This window comes from Corylus avellana, chromosome 9 (assembly GCF_965113065.1).
Source record: "Corylus avellana chromosome 9, dhCorAvel1.hap1.2, whole genome shotgun sequence".
In the NCBI taxonomy this organism is placed as follows: Eukaryota; Viridiplantae; Streptophyta; class Magnoliopsida; order Fagales; family Betulaceae; genus Corylus; species Corylus avellana.
Genome location: NC_142498.1, coordinates 433,309 through 460,371, shown reverse-complemented (window position 1 = coordinate 460,371; position 27,063 = coordinate 433,309). Strand labels below are relative to the sequence as shown.

The following is a 27,063-nucleotide window of genomic DNA, read 5'->3' as shown; positions in this document are numbered from 1 at the left end:
AATGTAAGACTATTATGTATGTATTTATAATATTGTAACCTCGTAATTTCGGCTATGATTTTCTCAAACCTTTATGCTTTGTGATTAAGAGCTTTATGCTCGTAATCCTTCTTTTATTAATGAGATCAGAATGATTTCTTTTCCAAAAAAGAAAAAAAAGTAATAGATTAGACTATTCATGTTCCTTGTAAACGACAAAAGTAAGGCTACCGTTTTCCCGTTTTGGCACAAGGCTAGTACAATAATACTAGGGTTAACTAGGTCCACTTCCTCTTACTACCATTTATAATGTTCCCTTCTACCACTCAAAATAATAAAAATATTCTCCATTTTGGCTTTTTTATTTTTTTATTTTATAGATGATATTTTAGTTAATTTGGGTTTCTGAATAGGATATTGCTACTTAAATGATAGATATATTTGTGAGTTATTACAAAAATTGAAACATTATAGAGAACACTACAAAAAGAATCGTAATTAAAAGGAGTAAATATAGTTTTCCCGTTATATTAATCGAGATTTGTGTAGAGAGTAGTGCTACGTCACATCTAACCAGTATGTAGGAATGGTTGGGACAACTCAACCTAGTGGTGTTGACTAGTTCGAAGAGATCTGATAGTCGCGAACATCAAATCACACGTTCACAATAACTACAATCACCTATAATAACTCATAAAGATTAAAGAGTAGTGTGTACTAAGCTTTTTTTTTTTTGGCTTATTACATCACTCTTACGCAACTAGAGTCCACACAAAGTCTATTGCAATACAAAGTGCAAGTAGAACCCTTGGTTGAATCACCGAGCATTCAATAAATGAAAAATGTTACACATACGTGTCTGAGAGTTCGTTAATGCTTATAAATAATAATTTTTACAGTAATGTTAAGAATTGAACGCTTAAAAATATATTTAACACTCCGATTCACTAAATTGGTATACTTATTCCCGTGAGTTGGCCGCTCAATCTCCCAACAATAGCTGACATATTTTTATACCCAATAATCTTCCTTAAGGCCCACACAAAAGACACATTGACAATAAAAATATTTGGGTCGAAAGACACATCATCCCTAAGGCCCCCACAAAAGGCACACCCGCCTTCGGGTCATGATACAGGGAATACTGGCATGCATGGCACTCCAGCCGAATTTTTTTTTTTTTTTTTTTTTTTTTTTTTTTTTTATATTAAAAAAAAAAGAAGAGGCTTGCGTGCCATGCAGACCAGCGTTCTCTTTAGCATTACCTCCCATCTTCTTAAGTCTCTTTTTTTAAAAATAAAAATATTTTTAGTTTTTTTTTGTTGAATAATATTTTGTTAGGGTATATATTGACAATTTTGGTTGTTTGAGAGAACATTGGCACCGGAAGTTCGGAAGTTTGAAGTGATAAATGAACTTTTCCTTTCTCTTCTTTTTTTAATGCATGACGCAATACGTAAGTGAAACAGATGTGATGTCATTTTGACGGATGTTACATGATAAATTGTTCACGTCACATATGGATCGTACATTATTTGAACGAAAAAATAATTTGAATCACATGAACAATTTTAAGAATTATTGTCTAAATTAAAAACTCAGATAACTAAATTGGAATTGTGACCCAAAAAAAAAACTAAAGAGTAGTTGTCCTACCCAAAAGAGTAGTGGGGCTTATGTTCTTTGCGTCCAAAAGGCTTATCCTTCAAAAAGAATCAGCAAAAACCATTTCTTTAACAAAAAGAACAGAGTAAATCCAGTTTAAAGAGGTCTGCAAGCTTCAAATGCTGCTATGTGGTGACAGATCCCAAACCAATTCAACAAGCTCAAAACACTGAAGTTTGAACATAACTAGAATAACCATGTTCAACAACTCTACTTTCGTAAAACTAAAATCTTACAAGCGATAAAGCTAGGACAATGATAGAAGCACCAAAAATGTCTTGCAAATTACCGGTAGCGGCGAAGAGAGAGGGTGTTGTTCCTCTTCCAATTTGCCCTTCTTGAAGGTCGTGCCTTGTGATGAGTGTGTCCCTTCCCACGGAGACCTCTGAATTTCTTCCCAGCAGAGGTGAGTCCTCGAAGTTCCCTGTGCTTGTGAACCGGTTTGCAGATCCACGTGATCCTTGGGTCATTGCGGATTGCATTGTGGGCAGGATCAACCAATATAACCTCATAGTATTTGTAAGTAGAATCCTGCAAAAATTAGATTACTAAGCATCAAAATGCGAAAAGCAATCCATCCAAGAAAAAAAAAAAAAGGAAAAGTGAAATTATAAACGTGACCACAAATGGCATGGCTTGTAGCCTTGTAGGTGCTAATACGTTATACATTGATGGGGAAGATAATCCAAAATTTTACAAGAAACTTCCATGTCCAAACACCAGTCCACAACCCATTTACTCAGTGTTTTACCAACAGTTTATAAGACATATTCAATTGATGGGTTCCCACCATCATTCAGAAGTCCTGAGTATTACAAAAATCGAATGACAAGTTGTTTGGAAATACAATACATTTTATACATACCTCATTCAGCCAGTAAGAGTTGAGAACCCTAAGACCGCCCAGTTTACGTCCAGCACGCTCCTCTGCAACTGAGCGCTTGCTGCGTTGGAATTTCAGTTGTGTGACACCCTGGTTTGTGGGTTTGCCATACACAATACCCTTAGGAACTGGTCGCTTCCGTCCACCACGTCTTACACGTACACGGTATATCACATAACCCTAATGAGAATATAACCATTGTCACTAAGTGCAGAGTGCAACAGGTATATTATAAGTACATCACCAAAGCAAGTATAGCAAAAGCTACTGCAGCATAATACCCGAGAAAGAGATGCAACTTTTCTTACTTTTCACAAACATTGTAATATGGCATTCAAGTAAAATGGACAATTTAGTGCATAAGTAGATTGTACTGACAACTGTAATTTTATTTTTTCATTTTTACCTTCTCGTTTTGTTTTAAGCTCAGCTCTAAAAGGAGATCATTAAGTACAAAAGATCTCTTTTGGTGTACTCGACAACACCAACACCTACTTCAAACATGGTAAGCAAAAACCCAGAGAAAATCATTCAGTTGGTAGCAATACCATCACCAATATCCTCAAATATATCAATCAAGCAGAAGCTTTTTGCAAGAGCGAATGCTATTCAGTTAATGAAGAACAAAACGCGCAGATGCCCTAGGTAAAAATGCAATGGAAAACTAAATCTTATAACATTTATGATTCAGGACACTTATGATGCAGCCATTTTCTGAGCAACAGTTAGAAGGATGTTTTAAGAATTCGTGCACAAAAACACAAAAAATGATAAGTTGAACAATTAGTGTATGTGTGTACATATATATACTTTCTATCAAACCCTTTCACTCCATCTGATTGCTGAGATTAAGGGATCAATGCAAATTAAAACTTTCCTGGTGTCAAAGTCTTTTCGAATTTATAGACCCCGTTTTCCAAAGCTGAAATCATAACTTACGTCAGAAACCAAGAAAAGAATAGCATTTTCTGAAATGCAAGTTCAATTCGCACTCGGTGCCTTTTGAACTTATATGGTAAGCAAATGACAGATGGCAGCTCGTGAAGTTCGATAGGAGGGATGAGTCACTCACGAAACAAAAAGCAACTTTAAGATCTTATGTATATATCATTCTAACATAGCATTGAAGTTTGTATCCCTAATTAATGCAAGCTAATGCAAATTAAGTCATCACAAAGAAGTCTCATCATGGTGTTCAAATCAAAACTAATATCAAACAAAAGAATTCCTCAAGGACTTAAAAAAATAAAATAATGAAAGCAGGGCACCCCCAAAAACAATAACCACACAAATGTGAAGCAAACAAATCAAGTATGTAAATGTGGCAAAACTATGAGGAAGGAGACAATGAATCTCAAAGGTCGAGAAGATGTATGTATAAAGAAACCTGCTTGGCCTTGTAGCCCAAGCGGCGAGCCTTGTCGGGGCGGGTAGGATGCGTGACGCGCACAATGGAAGGGTGCTGGCGGTACTCCCAGCATCTGACCCTCTGCAGAAACCTCATCACATCCGACTGCTTCTTCCTCCATAGCTCCGACACGTACTTGTATGCCCCTATTCACACCAAACCCACAATGTATCAACCCCACATAAACATTGAACAAAATACATTCTCAATTCACGTGTATCATCCCCACATAAACATTGAACAAAACCCACCACAAACTTTATGAACACCAAACAATAATACCCATTTTCAATTTACAGATAAAGATGGTAAGAGAAAGTGTAAATCAAGCAAAGAGGATGGAAATACATACCCATTATCTAAAGAAGCCTTTTTTTTCTCTCTCTCTCTCTCTCTCTCTCTCTCGGTTTCGAAAAGAAGGCTGCGTGGGAGGAGAGAATATGGGAGACTGCGGTGCCGAGGGGGTTCAAACTAGGGTTTTAGAGAATATCATATCATGTCACTGTGGTGGGTTTCTGAAAGACCAAAATACCCCCCATCTTTGACATTTTGGGCTGTGTTTTGGTGATGTGTTGAAGGGCTTCTTTGCCTTTTTGATCTTCTTTTTTTAATTTCCTTTTAGATGTTTTTTGGGAGGATTCTTGGGCCTGAAGGTCTTTTGGGTTTTGTACATACGACATTTGGGCTGCCACGTCAGTGTTTTTTGCACAGTGCTGACCCAGGCACAAGAGTTCTATCTCACCCCTCTAGAGGACTCCAATTAGGTTGGCCTTTTCTCTTTTGTCTTATTTCTCTGGCCGCCTGGGTTTTTTGTATTATTATTATTATTTTTTTCTATTCAAATGGGGGAAGGGAAAGGAGAAATTACAAGAATACAAACAAAAACGATGGAGAAAACCTAGTAACAGTAAAAAATGGGTCAAATAAATGACCCGAGTTATCAAACAAACCAAAATGGCCAAAATAGGCTGTTATATATAACAAAATTCCGTAAATGGAACAAAACCCCAAAGGGTTGCCGACACAACCATAATTATGCAAATTGATTGTTCAATTGCATAATTTTGATCTGTCAATTCAATAAGGCCTTCAATAAGATCTATTTATCTTAATAAGTGGGCTTTACGCCTCGAATTGGAGAATAAGTGAGCCCATCAAGACTTGACTCGGATAGGTTACAATTTGGTCAATGAATTAGAGCCAATTCCGATCTCTTTTTCTTCTACAGGATGAATTTGTTTATTTGTTTTATCACCATATGGATTCGTGATTGTAAAGACTGTTTAAGCTTTTTAGTCTTTTTAATAAGTAGGCCTTTAAGTCTCTATTGGGCCCAAAACTTATGACTTTGAAATCAGAAAGATTATGATGAATATCAGTAATGATAGTAAAAACATTTCCATTTTGGCTTGTGTGGCTGAGGACTAAATCCCCTAAATAATAGGCATCAAAATTAGTATGTGCTCAGTAAATTAGTACCATTGCAAAAGTTTGTTAAGAGTTTGTGCTCGTGAAAGTTCTTACAATAAAAAATATACTTCATAGTCCACACGCAAAACTATAGGGTAACTTGTAAACATGTCACATGGCTTTTTTTAAGTGCCCATTAATTATTAAATAAAAAATAATAATTCAATTTAATTACCACTAATGTAAAAATCTCACAGGAACTAACACGGCACTTTGCAAATAATTAACGTGAGAACTCAGAAGTCAAACAATTATGAGAATTTAGAGGAGACGTTATAATCAAATTGAATTGGAAAGTAAAATGTCACACAGAGTTGACAAAAAGCACCTCAATATCAATTGATTGATAGATAAAAAAGTAATTTATAGTTGCAACACTCGAAGAAGACTCGGGCGCTTATTAGACAAACGGAAGAATCTTTCTTGAAATAGACTGGTGACGCCAATGGAACATTTTTTTGTTGCAATCCTGTGACCCTATCCATTACTCTTTCTCGAAAACATCATCAGTCGGTCGGTCGGGGAGATAAGACATCTAAAGGCGCGGAGAGTGAGAGAGAGAAAAGAGAAAAGAGAGAGTCCATGTTTGGTGGCAAAGGCATGGGAGGTGGAAGCGGAGGAGGAGGCATGTTGAGGACAGTTGGAAGAGCAGTTACTTCTACAAGAACAACCGGCGTGGCTGCCGGCGGTGCTCTTCAGGAACCCATTTCGTCATCCGCTAACACTCACAATACTTCTTCCACTACTGCTACCAGTCCAACCTCCAGGACTACCCATAAGCCCGGTTCCTCAACCCACCTTTCTCTCTCTTCCACTTCTTCACCTTTCGCTTCACATAATATTCCCATTTCTGCAGCTTCTGGGGTACCCACATGGCCTCCTCCTTTGTCTCAGTGCGATGAGTTTGACTGGGTGGCTGTGGATGGGGTCGAAGATGAGAAGCCACATGGGTATTTTGATGATTTTGTTCTTGGCCCTGTTCCTTCCAAGGATGAAGTCCAGGACGCTGTCTCTGCTCTCCAACAGTAAGATTCTAATTTTCTTTCCCCAGAAAACAATTTTATTTAAGTTTAATTCTAGGGTTTCCTTTTTGTTGTTCATTATTCTTTATATGCATAAGCGGGTAATTAGAAGGGGAAATATTCTAAATTTGTTATTTGGAAAATCCCATCGATTTTGTTATTGTTGTGTTGGAGGTTTTGATTTTGATGCACTGGGTGGAGCAAGTACCTCTAAAAAGATCGATTTTTTTTTTTTTTTTTTAGGCTTGTCATTAAAGCATCAATTGCTTCCAGTATAATTATTGTCATCGTGGTTATGGCGGTGGGGTTGCTGATGATGGTGGTAGAATATGACAAGTGCATTGTGTTTAGTCTTGCACTCAATAACGTTGTAATAATGTTGATGGCGATGGCGATGGCAATGGGGATCGCTATGGGCCTATGGCATTAGAAATGGTGATGCTGAATATATATGTATATAGCACATAAAGGGAAATAATGAAATATGTGGCCTGCAAGTAAGGGTAAATGGAAGTAGATCAATAATTTATAGGCAGATTAGTCATGGATTTGATATGTTTGCTTCGCTGGCAATCGAAAATGACTCATTTTCATATTAGTTTTAAATGTAGTGGAAGAAACCACACACGTTTTGGCAACAGTGGTCCACTTTATTCTCATTTGAAGTCACTTCTATGCTTCATATATTGTTCAATTTATCAGCAATTCCTTGGTTTATATACATGTGGAAAAACAGAACAGAAACCAGAAATTTCCAAAATTACAGCGTCTATGCAGTCTCTATTGTAGATGACTTATTCATATTGATTGCAGGACCCTTAGAAACACAATAAACCTACACTAGAAATTCCTGTCCAAGAACAAGAAGAAATCTTCAACCCTAAAGAACTATGAAAGTTTTAATTAATAAAATTATGAAAATAGACTCCATTTTTTTTTTTCTCAATCAACTCTTTCTATGCTCGATTTGTGATTTGAGTTGAAGACAAAGATAATTGTACTTCATTCTTATAATATGTTTGATTGCTAGGATTAAGTACTGTGACCAGTCCAAACAAAGTATTAAAGGGTTTATAATCTAAAGAAGCTTACTGATGCAGTGAAGGATATAAACTTAAACTATTGGCTAATCTTGACCTGCACCGCATAGGAAGAAAGAATAGTATAAACACTTATCTTATTTTGTTTGTCAAGTATGTTGTGGCTGATTTTAAGATTTTAGAATGAACGACTTTATTTTAGATTCTGAGGTAATTGATGGTTGGAAACTAGGTATTCTGATAGACCAAGTTTGTTTCAAGATAGTTTGTAGTCTATCTGCAATAAAACTGTAAGTCCTAGAATTTCTTCCGAAACCTTTGAAATGTGATCTGGTATAGGAGTTTCATGGTATGACCTATTATGAAGGTTCATGCAAATAAGGTTGGAATTTGTCTCCGGTACACCTCATTGGGTATTGAAAGCGCCAATGAAAAGAAGTGCAAGATATAGCTGTATCTGTTTATATGACTTGTTTGAGTTACTACTAACTTGGTAACTTAGGAGTGGTAAAACATGGCTGAAGCATGATTTGGCTCGCTAAGTTGTTAGTAAGATTCCAACCCAAGAACAGCATTTCCTGTATCATCCAAACTATTAATTCAGGAGTACCTCTCTTATTTTATTTCTAAATGCTATTAAGTTGATTATCTGGCATATAATACACCCTATTTGAGACGTCAACTTAGTGAGCTGATAATTTTCCCCATAAATGTTCTTCATGCCTTTGAATCACGTTTTAAGAGGACCTGCTTATTAAATTTTCGCCATGCTCATTAGTTTGTATTTGTTTCAACATAAAATTGTTTTTGGAGGAAAATGTTTCAGTCTAAGATATTTTTGGGGAAAATTATTGATTTTCTTTGTATTGTTAAGACTGAAAATAATATCGAACAAATTTTTGTTGGTATGAAAATTATTTTCCTGTTGCAACTGAAACCCAATTGGAATCCTTTTGAAGATTGTTAGACGAAGACAAATATTGCTGCTAACAATTCAGGGAAAAAAAAACTCTACAAAACCCCCAGACAGACAGGAAATGGAGACTACAATTTAGGAAGTGTTTCTTTTTCAAGCCAAGGGGGAGAGAGGAGTTGATGGGGAGCTACAATGCATGGGAGACGAGGGCAATCGTGAGGGTTGGTTGGGAGGTTATGATGGAGCAGGGGTATGATGGGTGACAATTGGAGGATGGTAGCATCGGGGGAGGGGGCACCTGGGTTCTTTTGTGGAGGTGGGGTTTGCTGCACGAGAGGAGGGTTAAGACGGGGTATGGAGAATCGCAGTCGAGAGGGGAAATGGGGGGCGGGGAGTTTGGGTTCCTCTATGAGGGTGGGTGGTATTGCAATTTGAGGGGTGTGTTTTATGTCAAAAACAAATGCAGCCTTACATAGTATGATAATGCTATGTCCTGGAAGATGTTTAGAATATGATGCAAATGATTCAAAATATAATTTTCATGAGCTGTTTTCTTCCATAAATGTTGGTTCGTGACTTTAAATACATATTTTTAGAGGATTACCCAGTCACTTTTTCACTATGACTATTATGACATTGTATAGTTGTAACATTTGCTGTTTCTGGAATGGTTTTGTATTTATAGGGTGTTTGATCCTGCCAGAAACTCCAAGCTTGTCTGGGACAAATATGCTTTTGATTTGGACAAGGATGTAGCTGATCAAGTTAAAACTCCTACTGGGTCAGAGTTAGACTGGATGGAGCCCTCGCCGCATCTCTGTAATTCAAGAACATTGCAACCTCACGGATCTGATAGAGTTTATGATGCTTTTCATTTATTGCATACCGAACCGTCTGTTCAGGTGCCTTCTACTTGCGCCAAATCTAGGTTTTCATGTAATCTGTGTGGATGAATTTAACATGAACTTACCTAAACTCTTTTGGTTCTTTTTGGCGAAATATTGGAGGTTGAGACTGTGTAGCAGAAGATTGAAGATCATTGAAATCTGAGATTTAAATCAATATCTTTTTAAGTGCCAAAAATGCTTTTGACAAATTTTATAAGAAATTCTGATCAAAGTTGATTGAAACCAACGCACAATATCATCATCATTTAATTTTTGACCATTTGACCATTTATGTCTATTGAACGTGGTTTTTGGAATTAATGTTAGATGCAAGAATAGATAAAGCTATATACAAGATAGCATGCATTTGAATTGGAGACTTAACAACTGGAAGTGGCAGTGCTTGTGATCTTGCTTTAATGTATGGAACGGCTATAGTTGTTTTTTTCTTATGTTTTAGACTAAACTATTTCAAAATTAGACATGCATTTTTCTTTTCTCTATCAAGATTATTTATGTTTCTTTTTATCAAAAAGGATTATTTATGTTTGTAATAAGGGTATTTCTTGTGTAGAAAATGGTCATATCATTATCATCAGATAAAGCAGTTTGGGATGCTGTTATGAATAATGAGGTGGTGCGGGAGCTCAGGGACTCATACTATGCAGGTTCTGTGGATTTTAGTTTATTATGTTAAATGTACTTGATTAATACATTTCAAGTTATAGAGGAAAGTCATATTTATTATAATCAGTGTTGCAAAATATTTGCATTTCATTTGATCATAGCATTCATATTCCATATGGATCTTGTATTTCGGGCTTTAGTCATTAGTTTTTCCTTTAACTGAAAGTGCAAAGTCCATGAAAGGTTATATTTTGCTATATAGGAACATGTCATCTGATAAAATGGGGCCGGCAACATACTATTTTTTTCTTTTGAAGTATCACATATTTAATCTAGAATGATTAGCCAATTTTTAAATAAATTTTTAGTAGTAGGGTACATACTAAGTTCTGAACTTTGAATGCTCTAAGCATGCTTTAACAGGCTGCGATGCGCAAACTTATGTAGGACTTGAACATAATCAAGGTACTACTTTTACTCTTTCAAAGGTACTGCTGTTACTATCCATTGCAATTGTCTTTCTAAGGTCTGGCCTTGTGTGTCAAGGCTAGAGAAGACTGGAAAACTGGTAGAGCCAAATTTGTTGTACTTTCTTGTAGGTCGTGAAATAGTTCTCTCACCCCAAATCGAACCACCAAGCTTTAATATAACATTTATTTAAGTTCATGAATTTTCTTTTTCCAACTTTTATCTTGGGTTTTTATTTTTATTTTTTGCTAATGTGGTTGCTGCTGCCATTTTAATCATTGTAATTGGGAGGATGTTGGTGCATAGCTTTAAAATTCAGTCCACCTCACATTGGATAGTCTCATGATTGGATATAGTGTCATGTTGATTATTGTGCCTTTAAAAGCATTACAGCCAAATAACCTATCAATTTATTTATTGTTATTATTTTATTTTTTTTAAAGTTTGATTGTTTCTCATTGAGACTTCAAATCACATTGAAATAATGCATTATTACTGATATTTTGGACATGAAATTTTCATGAAAGATGCAGTTGAAAAAATGACTCCCCTGGATCCAGATGAGAGTTCTGGGAGTTCCGATGACTCCAATGAAGCAACGAATATATTAAGGTGGATTTTTGACAACACCAAGGCTAAGTTCATGGAGGCGATCAATAAAATCACAACGCTCATGAACAACTTATTTCAGTCTGCCGATGACGAGAAGACAACGGCAGGAGCCACCGATCCCTTCAAGGAAAAGCTGAAGACATCGTTCCTACTCTCGGTTATGGTCCTGTTGGTTGTGGTGTTGGGTCGAGCCGATAAGGCTTGACCGGAATTTGACGACATGACGGGTCCTTTTCTTTTTCCCCGGCGGGAACTTGTATAGGTAGAAGTTTCCCTCTGGGCAAGTTATGCTTGGTATATAAACAATGGAAGTGAAGACCTTTCTGCTGGCAGGGCATGCATGGAGTTGGCCAGTTGGGGTGTGTGAGGTCGCCAAGCAGGGATGTTGGATGGTGTACCCCTCTCTGCTTGGATATGTGTATATTAAGTTTCAATTCGTTGCAAGAGTGTGGAAATTCATTTACTGATAATGTGCTTGATTTTCCTGAAACAATTTGAATTATTCTAGTCCCATATTATCAGCTTCGATGTAGAAAGATGAGAGAGGCCTCCATTAGGGCATAATTTTTTATATAATCTGCTAATTCGACACAAATCCAATAAGAAATTAGCGGTTAGGGTTGAGAGATTTAATTTGTTCAATTAAATGGGTTAAGTTAGAGTTTGCATATATAATTTTATATTCATGTCTTAACACAATTTTAATTTGACACGTAATACTAAGGCTAGTAATTTTTTATATACGATATATAAACATGACATGAACATAATATGAAATTAGTGAATTATATTTGAGGGGTTAGACTTTTTTAATTAAATGAATTGAATTAGGGTTGATATATAGTTTAATACCTATATTTTGAGAACTTAAACTTGAAATATGAACACGAGTTACCACCTGGAGGTAGAGAAAAACAGACGTATTCCATTAGAGATGCTTTGTGCACCAAGAGATTAGATTTTCTGAAGAGAAATGTAGTTCTGGAATTTGACATCCTAAGCTCGGCACAAGCCGCCTTGTCAGCAGTTGCAGTTACATATTTACTCATTAACTAGTCTACCTATATGCATATGATAGCTCTATAATGCGCCATGGATGGAAGTGTTTATATTTCAGGCAAGGTCTTTGCGTTGCGCTAGTCCAAGTTAATTACGGCATCCAACAGGGAATCAACATCAGGATCTACGACAGCCCTCTTGTCAAGCTTTCCCAGAACACAACAATGTTTTTCTGCAAGGTTGATTGCTGCAACATCTTGAGCATATGTGCAATCTGAACCAGGTGAAACCTGCACATAAACCACAAGCCCCAAAACATTATTTATTTTATTTTTGTTTCTACAGATGATCAAAGCTACTAGTTTTGAAAGTAAAGGAAAATATGTAAATAAATAATTCATGGCACCAATCAAATCAATTAAGACAACAGAAGAGGAACAGAGAGGGGGAGGAGCCTTGATAAGATACTACAACACAACAATCAATAATCCCTCAAAAATTTATGATCACAATATATGGCACAATATCTATTTATTAGGGAATAATGCTATTTAATTGACTATTCTACGACTATCATACGAATAGGATAATGTGGTAGTGAAAAATCAGCCTTCAGATTAGCAAAAGCTTGTAAAAAGAAAATTCAAAAGCTGATTTTCATTGTTACATCATTACAATCGTATATCAGTCTCTACTAAATATCATTTCTTTTATTTTTTAAGATGCAACATACATTTAAATTCTCCAAAACTGGAGTTACACAATGACCCCTACCTAGGGAGGTTCTAAAACAAGTCACAGACATTAACCTATCTGGCAAACAAATGAAACAGATCACCTGATGTAATAAACCAAGACCAAAAATCAGTTTTAAAAAGAAAAAAGCAGACTTTCTTCTCTCAAGTTGAAGAACAGAAACAAGAGAGTTTTAAATTTCTTCAGGATTCTGTTTGAACCAGCATAAATCTGAATTGATCATTAATTGAGGCCCAAAAGCTGCATAAAAAAATATTAAGTTTTGGCTGGACAAACCATCAAGAAATTACTGGAGTTCTTAGGCAAAAGTAAACTTGGCTTGGCCCTTCCGACTGCAGGTAAGGAAACCAGAGAGTGTCTGTGTCAGTGTGTGCATGTGCACTTCATGTGTGCTAGTGCTTGTATCCTAGTTTAAGCAAGCTCATGATTTGACTCACATCATACAGGACATCTCCAAGCTTTAATTTGATTGCTCCACTCTTGTAAACCAGCATTTTGCCCATATATCCACCCGGCAACTCTTCCAACCTGCAGCCCTTGTTCAAAACGCCTCCTCCATCTGATGATGTATGGGCTTCAACTTTCTCTTTCCCCTTTCTACTAGACGATCGCTTGAGCAATGGCAGATTATCAGGAAGCTTAAAGAGAAACATCTTTTCTTCCTCACTTTCCTCCTGTCACCAATCATCAGTTTGTAGTAAATATGGCTAAATATGTTGCTCTAGTAAATATGAAACAATATCTAAAACATTTAATTTGACTACCAACCATCAGCTCAAGCTCTGAAGCAGGGTTTATTGCATTTTCATTGTACTCTGCATTTGCTGCAGCCTCCCCAAATTCTGCTTCATCAAGAAGTTCTGAAAGCAAAAGAAGCAATTGCATTTAGCATTACAGAATTAGATGAGTTAAATAAAAATTAAGATAGGAATCACTGAAATAATCACGCTACACCCATTACTGAAAATCTCTACTACAATAAATAACCACTTAACAGTTAACACAAGTGCCATTTGTCATGAACAGAATCCTTTGATACAAGATTGCTGTTGCCTTTTGTTATCCTTTAGTACAATATATGTACATCTGATGAAGCATGTTTTCTTAAACTTCCAAGAGAAACCAGTACTTTTGAGCTAAGTCTTCTGGCTAGAATGTTTAAGTGCATTAAACCTGAGTTAAGTCTTCCTATCACTTTTGAGCTGGAACTGTGGAGATGCTGACTTACTGGACTACGTTTTTTTTTTTTTTTTGGTATATTGTTTGCATTTCTCCTTTATTAGCTTTTTTAGCCTTTAGCTATTGGTTGCAGCAAGAATTTCAGTTTTGCAGACTTCTCACTTCATCAACATTATGCCAAGGAACAAAGAATGATATTGAGAAGTATGCATTAATATCAGTCCTCACTGCCTGCAGACCTTTAGGTTAGAGTTGCATGTTCATCGATGCAAATGAAGATTAACTAATATAGATTGCAAAGAAAAGGAAGTTCTCATTTATTGAAAAGGCCGAGGGTCACATTCACTGCCAAGTATTTTAGAAGATCACCATAAGTGACAAGGAGAATTTATCTTTCTTCACAAGGACAGGTAATTGATGTTCATCTGCAATTAGAGCCATTATTTCTAGATGCACTTAAAGGCATACCTGGGTCACCAGAGTGAGGTCTCCTCCAAGGAAGAGTAGTAGGATAGTAAGTGTTGTGATAATCCTGCAGCAGCATGAGGGACATTAGATGCCGAGTACACGTGAGAGAGAGAGAGAGAGAGAGAGAGAGAAAGATCTGCATGGCAGTGATTTCTTACCCAAGGTTCTCTATATTCTTTCTTGACAAGCTCCCCAGATTTACTGGTAGAATCTGCAGAACATGCTTCTCTGACATTTTCATTGGCAGCTGAAGGTAAAGATAAGAGAGTTTGCCCATAATCAGAACTTTTTGTGTCCGAACCACTGCTTTTACTACCATTCCCATCCTTAACACTCCCGTATCTCTTTATCTGAGTTGATGGCGTCTCTCCAGGACCAAATGCAACTTGAATGGAAGCTGCAGGTTTGCACACCAACATGAGATGGATCAACAATGATGATGATCATTACGATTCACATTTCCTCATATATTTTATATTGATGGGTAATACAGACTCTTCCATCTAGTTCGCCCATCTAAAGCACGTGGTTTTCTTCCAATTATATGGAAGGGTTTACACTAACTGTTGAGCTTATTGAGCAACTCCATTCTAAAAAGTTGTACTTTTTATTTAACTCTTCATAACTTCTACTAGCCACTGTACTGACGTCCTTAATGTGAATCTTCTCAGGACTCCAGAATTTTCTATCTACATATTTATTTCTAGAGGAGCAAATCTTGCACATCAAAATACATACCAGTCTATCAAATCGTAAGGCCACATTTTAGACCAACATTGTCATCTTGTTAATTTGGCTCCCCAATCAGTGGGACGAGCTTCTCCATAAACAATGGGTGTTGGATAACTTGTGCCTAAAAGAAATGGATATGAATTCGTTTTACCTCTAGGGCAAGAAAAAAAAATTTCCCACGGGACAGATTCAATGAGCTCATTGCTTGTAAAGATGCTTCTCAAAACTGAGAAGTTGAAGTCACAGCAATTGAGTCACATCATCTATATATCAACAACTGAACGCGGAAGCCTTTTTACAAACAACATATTTGCATCTATGCATGTTCACTTCTAGAACGGATTGCAATATAGATAAAGAAATGAATGTTCAAGGAATTCAAATGTAAATTTGGGAAAATAATAATGAAAGAATATGATGAGAAATTACATTTCTTTTCGTCTTTAAGCCTCCGTCTTCCATGATTCTCCTATAAACGAGAGGCAAACAAGTCAGTATTGATGGCAGATACTATTTCATCAAAACAACCAAAAAAAGAACACCTTAAGAACTGTAAAGGATTTTCAACAAAAATAGTAAATCTCATACTTTAGGTTGTATTAATCTCTTTAAAAAATATAATAAGATCAATGATGAAAATAAGTAAAGAAAGAAAACCTTTTCACTAAGCTAAATAATTGCATTTGGGCAATTTGTTCTTTCTTCCACTTGCCCAAAAATAAAATAATTCCTGGCCGACGTCACACCTTACATGATTATTAAATTAGCATATGTTTCTCAACACGTTTTATTTTAGAGATTGGTTTGTAATATCTAGTTTGTAAGAAATTTATGTCTAGTGGTTAGTGGTGCTCCTTTCTATATCACGGTACTTTTTTTTTTTTTTGCATCTAACATTGTATATCGTATTATGTTATTTAAAAATTTTAAATAACGTGGCAACATATTCATCGTATCGTATGAGAACATAAATACCATTCAATTTGTAAAATATAATCTAAGCCATGTATTAGATACTTTCTAAATTAGCCAATTTCACTTAATACGAAGAATGAAATTGACTAATTTAGAAACTGTTTTTTAACCATATAAAAATAAACATTAAGGAGTTTTACTTCCCAAGTCCTTCCCATTACGTCTTGTTTCTTCAAATTATATTAATAAAAGTATCCATCCAAAAAAAAAGAAAAAAGAAAAAAACCCACTTGATGACTTTTAAAGTCTTTAAGAAATGTAACCAAACACGAGCTAAGAGTCTAAGACCCCAAACTCCGATATCTTTTTTCCACGCCAACCATTTCTTGGCAGCCAAACAGAGCCTTAAAAAACATTTGTTATTAAAAACAGAGAGCCAAATATGTGTTTAAAAGTGGAAAGAAATACACACATTGAAGCGGCGGAGCAGATGCTGGACCTGCTCAGCTTCTCCATCTTCGTCATCCACTTCACTGCATCGAAAAATTCATTAAAATTAAAAATAAAATAAAATTTCATTTGATTTAAATGATAATTACTACTATCCACAACCAGAAATAAGACTAATGTGCAAAATTAGAGAGAAGTATAAAAGCGAAATGGAGGGAGATTATCAGAGTACGTTTTGGGAGCGGTGGATTTGGGCCCTCTGCGAGGAGGGGCTTTGGGTGCAAACTTGTGCTGCAGAGAGAGATTTAATCAGACTTTTCAGGTCGAATTGCAAAGATTTTCAGAACCCAGATCCATTTTCGAATTCATATTGATATTGAGGGCGTGAAAGAAAACGCTTTTACCTTCCTAGGGGCCGAAGAGGACTGGTCTCGTTCCATGGTTTTCAGGCTGAAAAGGAAGAAGACGACGGCGACGGCGACGGCCAAAAATGGGAAAAAAAAAGTAGGTGCGGCGTTTCGAACAAGAGACCGCAGAGACAACCGGGGAGGTCTTTACCACTAAGCTTATAATGATGCTTACGTAGGATTCGCAAATTATAATATTTATCCATATTATTGACTGTATAAAGATTCCTTTCATTCAAATGTAAAAGTAAAACCACTTCTTGAAAAGATTTTTTTTTTTTTTATTATTATTTTTTAATTTTTTATTGCATTTGGTAAGACGGTTAAATTGAAAATATTTTTGGTTGATTAAGAAAATATTAAGTAACGAAAAATGGTTTTTTTTTTTTTTTTTTTTTTTTTAATTTTATTATTATTATTATTTTTGTAAACCATTTTATGAGTTTGAGCTAATTTTGTATATTTTTTATTTCTTAGATATTTTGTCATCATCACGGATTTTATGTACGAACCAAATGTTGAAAAATATTTTTATCGAAATTATATTTTAAAGAAAATGATTTTAATTGAAAACAATTTTTAATACAAAACATTTTACGTCGAAACCAACGGAACCTAAGCTACGAACGTACTTAAGAACAAAGAACAAATTTAAGAATGTAATAAACATTTAAATCTTGCTTCTTTTTAGAATTTTTTTTTTTAAAAAAAAAGTAAATAACCATTTATATATGACAATCATACAACTAGAATGATGTGACAATAAAAATTATCCATTATTTTTTTTTTTTCCAAGTGATGATCTAAAGGTTGAATTTTACTGTCACATCATCAAATTATAAGACAATGTTTAGTAGTCTTCTAAATATCTAAGAGTTGAATTTTAGTGTCACATCATTAAATTTTAAGATAATGCTTAGCAGTCTTCTAAATCAGCCATTGTTTTATGGCCTATTGGTACTTCTGCTTTCAAGAATGAAGCTTTGAGGTTCAATCCATAATAGATGTTCCCCCTCTCCCGCTTTGAATAGAACACGTGGCACAATAATACACTAAGGAACATCGAATCATTCTTTATTTGTCGATTACTGAGCTTTGAGAGATAATGAAATTGTGACATTTAAGATTAGTGCTACTATTTAAGATTAAAGCTTTAATCCAACTTGGCTTCACATATGGGCAGCAAAGTATAACTTCGTAGGATGAGTTTTGTCAACGATCAGATGACCACTCAATTGAAGTTTGAATAATTGTACAAAGAGAATAATTTGCTTATTCCCTGCCTCCCCTTATGAGACCCAAATTCCTTGCAATTGCTAAGTCCCACCTTCGAACAGAAGCTACCCGAGAACTTGTCCCAAACAGCCTCTCACATGAGATGAGGATCTAAATCCTAAATTATGGAATGTTTCCCACTAGATGATGCCTCCATACAACCAGACCATCAAAGTTCGTCTATTACTCAACTCAACTACATCTCACCTACCCATCAATATAGCCACGCTTCCTAAATTCATAAACATTCATATAATGCATAAATTTATAAGCACTTCTATACTTCTATAGAGACACCCCACATTGAAGAAAACAGACCATCAAAGACAACCAAGTAGCCAGAGTCTTACAAAACATCCACAGAATGTGCATAAATATATTGAACCAAAACAAATCAGCAATATAACAAAATGGAATTCAACCAACAATATATTGGATTAGACAAAAAAAGGCATACCGGCAGCCATAAGAACACAATACCCAACTATGTGTTTGGTACAGTATAGTTGATTATTGCCCACGTTATAATAGTACCGTCACCATCAGCATAATGAAAACAATCAGGCCCGAAATGTAGGAAAGAGTACTAAAATATAATTGCAGTTGTACAATAGCCGCATACATAAGAAAATTCACAATTCAAACTACTCATTGGCACACCTAAACTAAAGGACAAGAATTCTGGTTCAAACTCCCAACCAACACCCCCGTCCCCCAACCCTCCTCTCTCTTTTCTGGCAAAAGAAGCAGAAAAAAAGCCCTAACAAAAAACACTAGCTTGAGAGCTGTAGCAAATCTTCACTGATAAGGATCTGCAGAGCTTGCAACAGCAAAAACACCTTTCAGAACTTTATATCATCTCACAAAAGTAATCCTGACCAATTTAGTCACAATCAAGTAAGCACATTGATAATAGTTACAAAAACCTGGAGGACACTACTTGACTTCGTACAATCTCAAAAAATGAGTCTACAACTAGGGGCGAAGGTTACATGCCTGCCCAAAATAGACCAGCTTTGTGGGCAGTAATGGGAGCAAGCAGATGTCACAGATGGTGCAAAAATAACCATGTGCAAGTCAAAGACTCATTAGTGGCAGTGAAATGTTAGTGAACTTGTGAATGCCAGATAAATAAATACCACACTACCCACATATTGATAGAATCAAGCAACAAGTAGTTCAAGCTAACAGATTCTCAGATATGCATGATTGTATTGACACATACACAATAACAATCAAAAATCCCATTGCTGCTTCAGAAATCCTTCAATGCAGAACCTATAGATCTAAAGGAAAAGTGGAGTTATACAGAACTTCTTACTATGATTTCTCACACAAGGAATCAGAAAATGAGGGTCCTCCACCAAATTTAAACAAATTATTGATGAATTGACATGTTTTTTTTTTCCTCATCATCATTTGGGGAAAACAACAATATCAAGATAGCAAGCAAACATTCTCTAGACTTCTACTTAGATGCAAAGCCATAAAGCTGATGATTTTGGTCCCCACTCACAAGTTAGCAAATCAGAAGTAACGCTCATAGGATAGAAAATTTTGAGACTACACCTCATGAAGTTGAGGTCCCAAGTTTATGACTGAACATGAGAACAGCCCCACAGATTGTCCTGGGTTTACCTAAGACACGGGTTGGGGCATCTGAATGTGGCTGGGGGAATAGTCTCACAGGGATAACCTCATTAACACCATCCCTTCTCCCCCCTCCCCCACCCATGCCCCAGGAGGTTGAAAAAGAAAAGAAAACGCTAATCAACATAGTAAAAGAAGAAACTGCAATTATTGGTTTTGGTTATTATGAAGATACATGACAGAGAAGGCAAAATGCAAAAGAGGATCAATTGAAACAAAAGCCAATAGCAAATCATGCTTAAAATGTGTCAACAAAGAGCCAAAAAGCCATCATCCACGGCTCAGAAAGTAGAAATTTGGTGTTAAAAAAGGATGCAGTCCAGATATAACAAGTAATATATACAGATAAGTTCCAGGTTGTTCAGACAAGTATGATAAATCAAAACTAACCCTAATCCCTTTACTTGAAAACTTCAGGAAAAAAATATATACTTAATTGTATAGCAAACATTATCATTAGGATCCGCTGTCAAAATTTTGAATTTATTCAATAGGAAGAACAATATCAGAATTATCAGAACATGCAAAGCTCATTATTTAGGAGCAACTATGTTAAGAAAGCTCACCACACACAAACTACTACTACTACAAACTTAGTCTTCTATACAAAAGGCCAAATGCCCCATGCAGTGTTTCAAATATGCAAGGCGTTGCCAGTTAAATGGATATATGTGACAGCAAAAGCAATCAAAGAACTTGCGGTTATTATTTAAAAGGGTATGCATGTGTGTAATATGAAGACCCAAAAATTTCTACACAAAAGGATTACAGACCACTAAACATGATACAACCACTAGAAGAGTCGGGTTAATAAAATGTTCCTTTTGACACCATCATATATAGACTATCGACTCTTGAGTTGTACTTCACTATCATAATAATCTATTAAAAACGCAACATTAGTACTTTTAAACTACACACATCCTAAAAATCCACTGGCAGTAGCTATATCTTAGTAAGAGCACGTTTGAGATTGCACTTGAGAAATAGATTTTTTAAATCAAAAAGCGCTTTTTGGCAAAAACTTCATTTTTGAAGCTTTTGCCAAAATTGCATTATGGTCTTTTTGGACCCTTAAAAACACTTTCAATTTTTTTTTACTAAATGAGCACTTTTTTCTTCAAACGGACTTTTTGAGTGTTAAACGCACTTTTAGGCCCTTCAAACGCACACCCAAACAACAGGCCCTAAGAAGAGTACCTAGTTATTTTCATGTAAAACCCAAACTAAATCCATACACATGTAAACCCCTGAAGTACCTACCGTTGTTCCTGTTATGTGCAACAAGCACAAACAAACAGCTGCACGACGCTGGCAGCTAACTGTTAATCCCAAAGTGGGAGATGCATATGACATGATCCCATATTTTCTTCCATAGATTGCCAAATAATGAGTTCAAAAGAGTGATGCTCTAAAATTATTTTATCCTTCTTTTTACCATGCTAGACAGATTTGTCCATATTTGATTATGTTACTTATTGTAGCAATAAATATTGGACAATATCACTACTTCCTAATCAAAGTCAACCCAAATCATGAAAAACTTAGGAGCCAATATGTGGGGGGAAATCCTACAACCTCACTTCCTTGCTCATACTCCAATTAAAATGGTCCGCAAACTCAGCCCACTGAAATCAAAGCCTCATCCATCCTATTCAGAGACTTGACCAACATTCATCTTTGCCTCAAGCCATTTCCTTCTAATGACATTAAAAAATCATTAAAAAAAGCCTGTGCTAACCGATACATGTCTGAATTCTTGTACCTGCCACATAACTGAGAGAAGACATCAAAAGGGATTGGGTACACATAGAAACACAATGAAAATAACGAAAGTCATAAGCAAGATATTCTTCCACCTACCCCAAAATGCCTTAAAATAGAAAGGCATAGTTACCTTCTGGACAGAATGAAACAAGGCGTCCAAGAGACAGCTTCAACACCAAGGCATTAGGATAATTAAAAACCCTTAAAATAAAAATGGGAACTAATACTCAAAATTAAAACAAGTTAGGAGAAGCAATCAACAAAGTTAGGGACCCAAAAAGTCAAATGAAATGTAACATAAGATGTCAGAAACGTATACTGAAAAAAGTTCAGATAACTGACAGAAAGAAAACATTAGGAAACAGACATTCTGTAGAAGGCAATAAGCAGCCACCAAAAGAAAAAAAGAGACTCCTACAAGAGCACCCATGGATTAATAATAATAAAAATGATGTACTTTAAAGTGGCTTCTCCAATACAAGACTCTACGATCAGAACTTCTCCTCCAAGTCTCTGCAAATGTCATAACAGTACAGCAAGGTTAAAGATGTGAGTCCCAACTTCCAACAAAATCATGGCAAGAGGTAAGAAATCAGGTTCACAAGATCTCCTTGAAACATCAGCCTGTCAAAATTTTACATCATAACAATGAAGAAGAGTTAAGAACTGCAAAAACAATATAACAAACAAATTATGCAGTGGTAAGGTGCATGCAGTTTACTCTAGTCATACAAATCAAATCTATTAAAAGTAGAAAATTATAAAGAAAGCGTCTCTTACCCAAAACAACAAGTGGAAACTCTTAAGTGTAGTTCTAGATATATGATCACGTCCCTCAGTGCAAGATAATGCTTACAGATTGGTTCAAATAAAGATAAAGCAAAGGCATTACCAACTTTGGTACTGAAAATATGCTCTCCAATTCTTTTGTTCTGTCAGCACTGTTTAGATGTTGTGGGGGAGAAGGGGGGAAGGGGGGGTACTAAACAAGGATGTTAAGATTTATTTACATCGTATTTGGATGGCATAATGTGATATGGTGATAATTCACATTAACAACCAAACAGGAAATAAAGATGAAATCAAAATAATCTGTAATGTATTTTTTTTATAAGTAAAATAATCTGGAATGTAGCCTCTCCTTCCTTTTAAAAAAAAAAAAAAAAAAAACCTTCATATAGAGAAAAGACCTAGAGAGAGTTCTGGTCTAAATATACTCTGTTTCCAAGTATCATAGGCCACATAACTACTGTTTTATAGATCAAAATGCCATAGAGTTTCACACTCTTGGAACTCTCTTAAAATGCTGCACAATCGTTGCATTGTTTGTGTTACCTTTGACCAAAAAACCAATAGTCAATCAGACGGGGAATTTACACCTAGACACACACACAACTATAAACAGCAACTGTAAATTTTTTTTCCCAATAACATGTGACTTAAGTCTTACTAAGATCCTCATTTTTCTTGTCCAGGTATAATACTGATGAAGTAAAAATTAACAGCTGTATATGTTTAACAAGCTTTTGCACGTGAAAAATAAATCCCCTTGCCACAACAAATTGTTACATGCCTTTCATACCTAGCTCCAATATGAGGATCACTGGATGCTGCAGAGACCACTTGTTAATCAAAATAAAATTAAATAAGCAGCAGAAACTAAACACCACTAATTTGAAGTGACAACACTAAAAGATCAAACTGTTAATGACCAAATCAGGTTCAAGTTTCATCCGATGGCAGAGCAGCTATCAAGATTAACCAACATAAAAAATCAATCAGAACGACAATGAATATGACCAAATTGAAGCAAATGGATTTGGTCTGCATACCTCTCAAATTGTTGCTGAAAAGGGACCCCACTTATTTCATCTCTGACATGAATTTCTCATACTCAGCATCTGCACCATATGTTGCCTTCTCTGCAGAAGAAACAGGAGGGGGCAATGGCGGATTTGCAGCCCAAGGCATGTTCCCAGTGCTCTGTGATTGGTCACCAGTTGAGCCAGGAACAGATGCAGGAGGAGGTGGTGGCGGAACTGCACTGTAATAAGTTGAATAGCCATATGAAGTTGTGGGATATGTAGGTTGTGGCATTCCAGCTAAAGAATTCCCATATATATTGGGCGGTAGAGATTGAGTAGAAGTACTATTTTCAGATTGCACTCCTGGAGGGTAACTTTGTTGTGCTTCACTTGAAGTTGTCGGCTGAGGCTGAGAACCAGGTGGCTGCATAGGTGGAGGATACTGTACACCATAAGGTGGCATAGGTTGACCCTGGACAGGAGGATACATGGCTGAACCAGGAGGGGCGGGTGCATAAGGAGCATAGGGTGGAGGAACAGGAGGTCCCCATGGAACTGGAGTGACCCCATAACTTGGAGGCGGTGCATTCCCATAAGGACCACCTGCAGTAAATTGCTGAGATGGATAGGCGCCAACAGGCTGGCTTGAAACAGGATATGTGGGCATTGCCGAGGCTGGTGGGCCAGGGGGCACAACAGGCTGAGGAGGCCTACCAGCAACTCTTACAGCAATAGTTCGCCCCTCTAGCCGATAACCATTCATGCTCGCAATAGCATTATTGGCCATTTGAATATCTGCATACTTGACAAAACCATAACCTTTGCTCAATCCAGTAACACGGTCCTTGATAACCTTAGCCATCACAATATCGCCAAAAGGGGAAAACAAACTGATCAAACCATCATCCTCAAGAGTAGGTGGCAAGTATCCAATATACAAGTTTGTATCATCAATTTCCTTAGCAGGTTTGAGTCCAGTTGCCCCTAACCCTGCTTGTGATGCACCAGCAGCATTCCCAGCATTACTGGCCCAAGGAGGATTGCTTCCCGAATTACCTGATCCCGAACCAAGTGCCAATGTACTGTTTTGCTTAGTGGCTGACTCAGGCACCGTCCCTCCCAACTCTGCCAAAAAATTCTGATACTCATCATCCATCTTCTTCCCAGCAGTCCCTTTCACCGGACAATCAATAGTTGGGTGCCCACCATCACCACATATCTTACACAACACATCGCTCTTAAAAGTTGAAGTACGCGAAGGGCAGGCATACTGGCGATGCCCTGGCTCACCACACAACCTGCAGTACTCTTCATCCCTTATGGTTCCATTCAAAGCTGCCAGTTCCCTAAGCTGCTGCCTCTTATGCTCATTCAACACCTCATCCACTGGCTGCAGCAGCTTCTCCACCATCCCAGCTGCAGCTTCAAGCGCATCCTGTGTCTCCGCCTCAACCAGCACGTGTAAATCCTCATTCTCAGAAGGATCTGGCATCTTCAGATCCCTCTTCTGCTGCAACCTACCCTCCTTAACCGACCCTTTCCCCCGAATCACAATCTTGGCACCAGTCTCCCTCTCCATTCTCTTCTGGGTATTCCCTCTCGGCCCAATAATCAAACCGATGAAATTATAACCCGGGTACTCTTTCATCGGTATGTAGAGCTTCTTCTGAAGCTTTGGTGGCCGATAATCTGCCGGCGGCTTGAAAGCCGGGTTACGCTTTATAATCTGAGAAATAATCTCAGTCCTCTCTTTGTTCAATCTCTCTCGCGCGCGATACTCCCTAGTATTAATCCTAATGCCCATATTATCGTATATCGGTTCGGGCGAAGGGGAACGAGCCCCTTCCGCTCTGTCGTCTAAAGGCAAACCGGACGATAACATCCGACTAATTTCTAAAAGCCTACTATTCAAAGCTTGGATTTCGGGATCAAATTCGATACCTCCAGTGAGCTCCTTCATGAAATCGGGGAGCTGAAGCGGCAGAGACGATGGCAGCTTCGGCTCGTCGTCGGCCCACCGCGACTTCCTCTTCCGCGCTCCGCTGCCCGCATCGTCACCGTTTTGGGTGTTGTTAGCGTTGTCGGTGTTGGAGTCCGGTTGAGGGTCCCATCGACTGCGACGGCGGCGGCGGCCGCTGGTGGTCTCCTCCTCGCCGCCGGATAAGTCCTTGTCGGGGGTCCCGCTGTGGGTATTGGTCAATCCGTTCTCAGAGAGCAGGGGTTTGAGGATCTCAGGCTTGTCGCCGGTGGGTGGATCTGAGGCGGGAAAAGAGGGCGGAAAATCGGTGGTTGGGATGTGATCTAGGGTTTCTGGTGGTGGAGCAGGAGGGGGAGAGGAGGGTTGTTGCAGAGGGTCGTCTAGGGTTTCGATTTGGGGATTAGGGTATTGTTGAAGAGCGTCCATGGATTTGGTTTTGATTTTTGGCAAACAAGAGGCGTGTGCTTGGCTTTTGGTTTTTCAGTGCTGCGGACTGAAGAAAAAAGCTGTGAATGTGAACCTCTGGGTTTTATATCTGGCGGATTCACTACTTTTACACGTATAGTGACGGCTTTTTTTAAAAAAAAAAAAAATTTAGAAACAACTATCGAAAAGTTTATCATTCTTTTAGAAAAAACTATTGAAAATAATAATTAATTAAAAAAAAAAAAAAAAAAAAAAAAAAAAAAAAACCTCCATGACATTACTCCTATAATTAAACTAAATTTGTTAGCAAAACTATACGATCCGACTTACATAATAACAGCATGTATGTTGTAGTTTAATCAATGGTTAAGATTGAATCTTAAAGTTGACTTATTTTTATAAGCTTTTAATAAAATAAAATAAAATTAAAAAAAAAATTTGAGAAATTCAATTTTGCCCGCTAATTAAATTACAACATGTAAGCCGAATCCAAACCATACATCTTATGGTAAGCAAGCTTATCATAACATTATTTGGTCAAGAAAATTTAAACTTGAATTTTGTTTTCAATTTTGTGCTTTTCAAATTAAACAGTACATCCTCAATAATGGTATTAATTAGTACATCAGCCACATAAATATGATAAATTGTTCTCTAAAATAAGAAATATTGAATGAATGGAGGATAGTAAATTATATTATATGTTACAATTTATGTTCCTTCCAAAGAAGATATTAATTGAAGAGAACATAAAATTTTCACAATGACCTCAAATTCTTATAATATAATTTGAAAATACAAATTCTTCTTATATCCCAAAAAATTAATAAGGATTATAAAACATTAATTTCTTAGCATATACAATATAAATTGGAGCATCTTTGAGTAAAACTCGAGCTGACTAAATACTTTTCCATGTATAAGACGGTCTCCAGCCCAATTTTGCTTATAGGAGTGTGTCATTCAGATAATATAAAAAGCTTTTAGTATCTTGGTATTGAATTTATACAAGGAGACTCTAAATCAAGATGCAAATTGTATTCAATTAACCGGGAGTAATGGACTCTAACCATTGCGCCAGCAAGCCTGTGTAATTACTTGGCCACCTGGGTCATTTTCATAATCATCTTGTGAGCCCCGAATCTTCAAGCATAGGGCACGATGAGAAGTGAAGGAACATGAGATAAAGACTCCAAAGACCATTATTGTGAAGGAAATGACAGTTAAAAGCATGTCATTATAAAAGGTAATCCATAACCAATTAAAAAAAACTTTTGGT

At 36.8% G+C, this 27,063-nt stretch overlaps 4 protein-coding genes across 9 annotated transcripts; 1 reads left to right on the top strand and 3 right to left on the bottom strand.

The window, feature by feature from the left end:
• Positions 1-1,683: 1,683 nt before the first annotated feature.
• Positions 1,684-4,399, bottom strand: LOC132190706 (large ribosomal subunit protein eL15z). The gene is made up of 4 exons (XM_059605750.2): positions 4,288-4,399; positions 3,915-4,081; positions 2,510-2,707; positions 1,684-2,175 (listed from the first exon to the last, which is right to left on the bottom strand). Exons 1-4 carry the CDS (start codon positions 4,289-4,291, stop codon positions 1,930-1,932), a joined length of 615 nt encoding a protein of 204 aa, XP_059461733.1. The 5' UTR covers positions 4,292-4,399; the 3' UTR covers positions 1,684-1,929.
• Positions 4,400-5,813: 1,414 nt separating this feature from the next.
• On the top strand, positions 5,814-11,498 carry LOC132189900 (uncharacterized). 6 transcript variants are annotated; one of them, XM_059604733.2, is made up of 5 exons: positions 5,814-6,430; positions 9,087-9,285; positions 9,845-9,938; positions 10,321-10,362; positions 10,893-11,498. In XM_059604733.2, exons 1-5 carry the CDS (start codon positions 5,988-5,990, stop codon positions 11,180-11,182), a joined length of 1,068 nt encoding a protein of 355 aa, XP_059460716.2. In that variant the 5' UTR covers positions 5,814-5,987; the 3' UTR covers positions 11,183-11,498. The 6 variants fall into 6 exon arrangements, with proteins under 6 accessions (XP_059460716.2, XP_088366782.1, XP_088366783.1 ...); XM_088510656.1 differs by having other exon boundaries at positions 5,816-6,430; positions 9,069-9,285; positions 10,899-11,498; XM_059604732.2 differs by having other exon boundaries at positions 5,817-6,430; positions 9,069-9,285.
• A 384-nt stretch (positions 11,499-11,882) lies between these two features.
• On the bottom strand, positions 11,883-16,994 carry LOC132190193 (uncharacterized). Its single transcript, XM_059605105.2, has 9 exons — positions 16,881-16,994; positions 16,709-16,767; positions 16,499-16,559; positions 15,541-15,580; positions 14,538-14,776; positions 14,380-14,443; positions 13,501-13,592; positions 13,170-13,406; positions 11,883-12,266 (listed from the first exon to the last, which is right to left on the bottom strand). The coding sequence occupies exons 1-9, from the start codon at positions 16,914-16,916 to the stop codon at positions 12,114-12,116; spliced, it is 981 nt and encodes a 326-aa protein (XP_059461088.2). The 5' UTR covers positions 16,917-16,994; the 3' UTR covers positions 11,883-12,113.
• A 4,859-nt stretch (positions 16,995-21,853) lies between these two features.
• LOC132189073 (splicing factor-like protein) lies at positions 21,854-25,867 on the bottom strand. Its single transcript, XM_059603575.2, has 2 exons — positions 23,408-25,867; positions 21,854-22,199 (listed from the first exon to the last, which is right to left on the bottom strand). Exon 1 carries the CDS (start codon positions 25,782-25,784, stop codon positions 23,439-23,441), a length of 2,346 nt encoding a protein of 781 aa, XP_059459558.2. The 5' UTR covers positions 25,785-25,867; the 3' UTR covers positions 21,854-22,199; positions 23,408-23,438.
• Positions 25,868-27,063: the final 1,196 nt, after the last annotated feature.

What these genes read in the sequence shown, in the direction of transcription:
- LOC132190706 (XM_059605750.2), bottom strand. An exon ending in TGGGCTACAAGGCCAAGCAG is followed by an intron (nt 2,708 to 3,914) that starts GTTTCTTTATAC and finishes TATTCTCATTAG; the next exon opens with GGTTATGTGATATACCGTGT. An exon ending in ACTCTTACTGGCTGAATGAG is followed by an intron (nt 2,176 to 2,509) that starts GTATGTATAAAA and finishes TAATTTTTGCAG; the next exon opens with GATTCTACTTACAAATACTA.
- LOC132189900 (XM_059604732.2), top strand. Translation starts at nt 5,988, where the DNA reads ATGTTTGGTGGCAAAGGCATGGGAGGTGGAAGCGGAGGAGGAGGCATG. An exon ending in GCTGTCTCTGCTCTCCAACA is followed by an intron (nt 6,431 to 9,068) that starts GTAAGATTCTAA and finishes TTGTATTTATAG; the next exon opens with GGTGTTTGATCCTGCCAGAA. An exon ending in CAGGGACTCATACTATGCAG is followed by an intron (nt 9,939 to 10,320) that starts GTTCTGTGGATT and finishes ATGCTTTAACAG; the next exon opens with GCTGCGATGCGCAAACTTAT.
- LOC132190193 (XM_059605105.2), bottom strand. Translation starts at nt 16,916, where the DNA reads ATGGAACGAGACCAGTCCTCTTCGGCCCCTAGGAAG. An exon ending in AAATCCACCGCTCCCAAAAC is followed by an intron (nt 16,560 to 16,708) that starts GTACTCTGATAA and finishes TTTTCGATGCAG; the next exon opens with TGAAGTGGATGACGAAGATG. An exon ending in ACCTCACTCTGGTGACCCAG is followed by an intron (nt 13,593 to 14,379) that starts GTATGCCTTTAA and finishes TTTTGCTTTCAG; the next exon opens with AACTTCTTGATGAAGCAGAA.
- LOC132189073 (XM_059603575.2), bottom strand. Translation starts at nt 25,784, where the DNA reads ATGGACGCTCTTCAACAATACCCTAATCCCCAAATCGAAACCCTAGAC.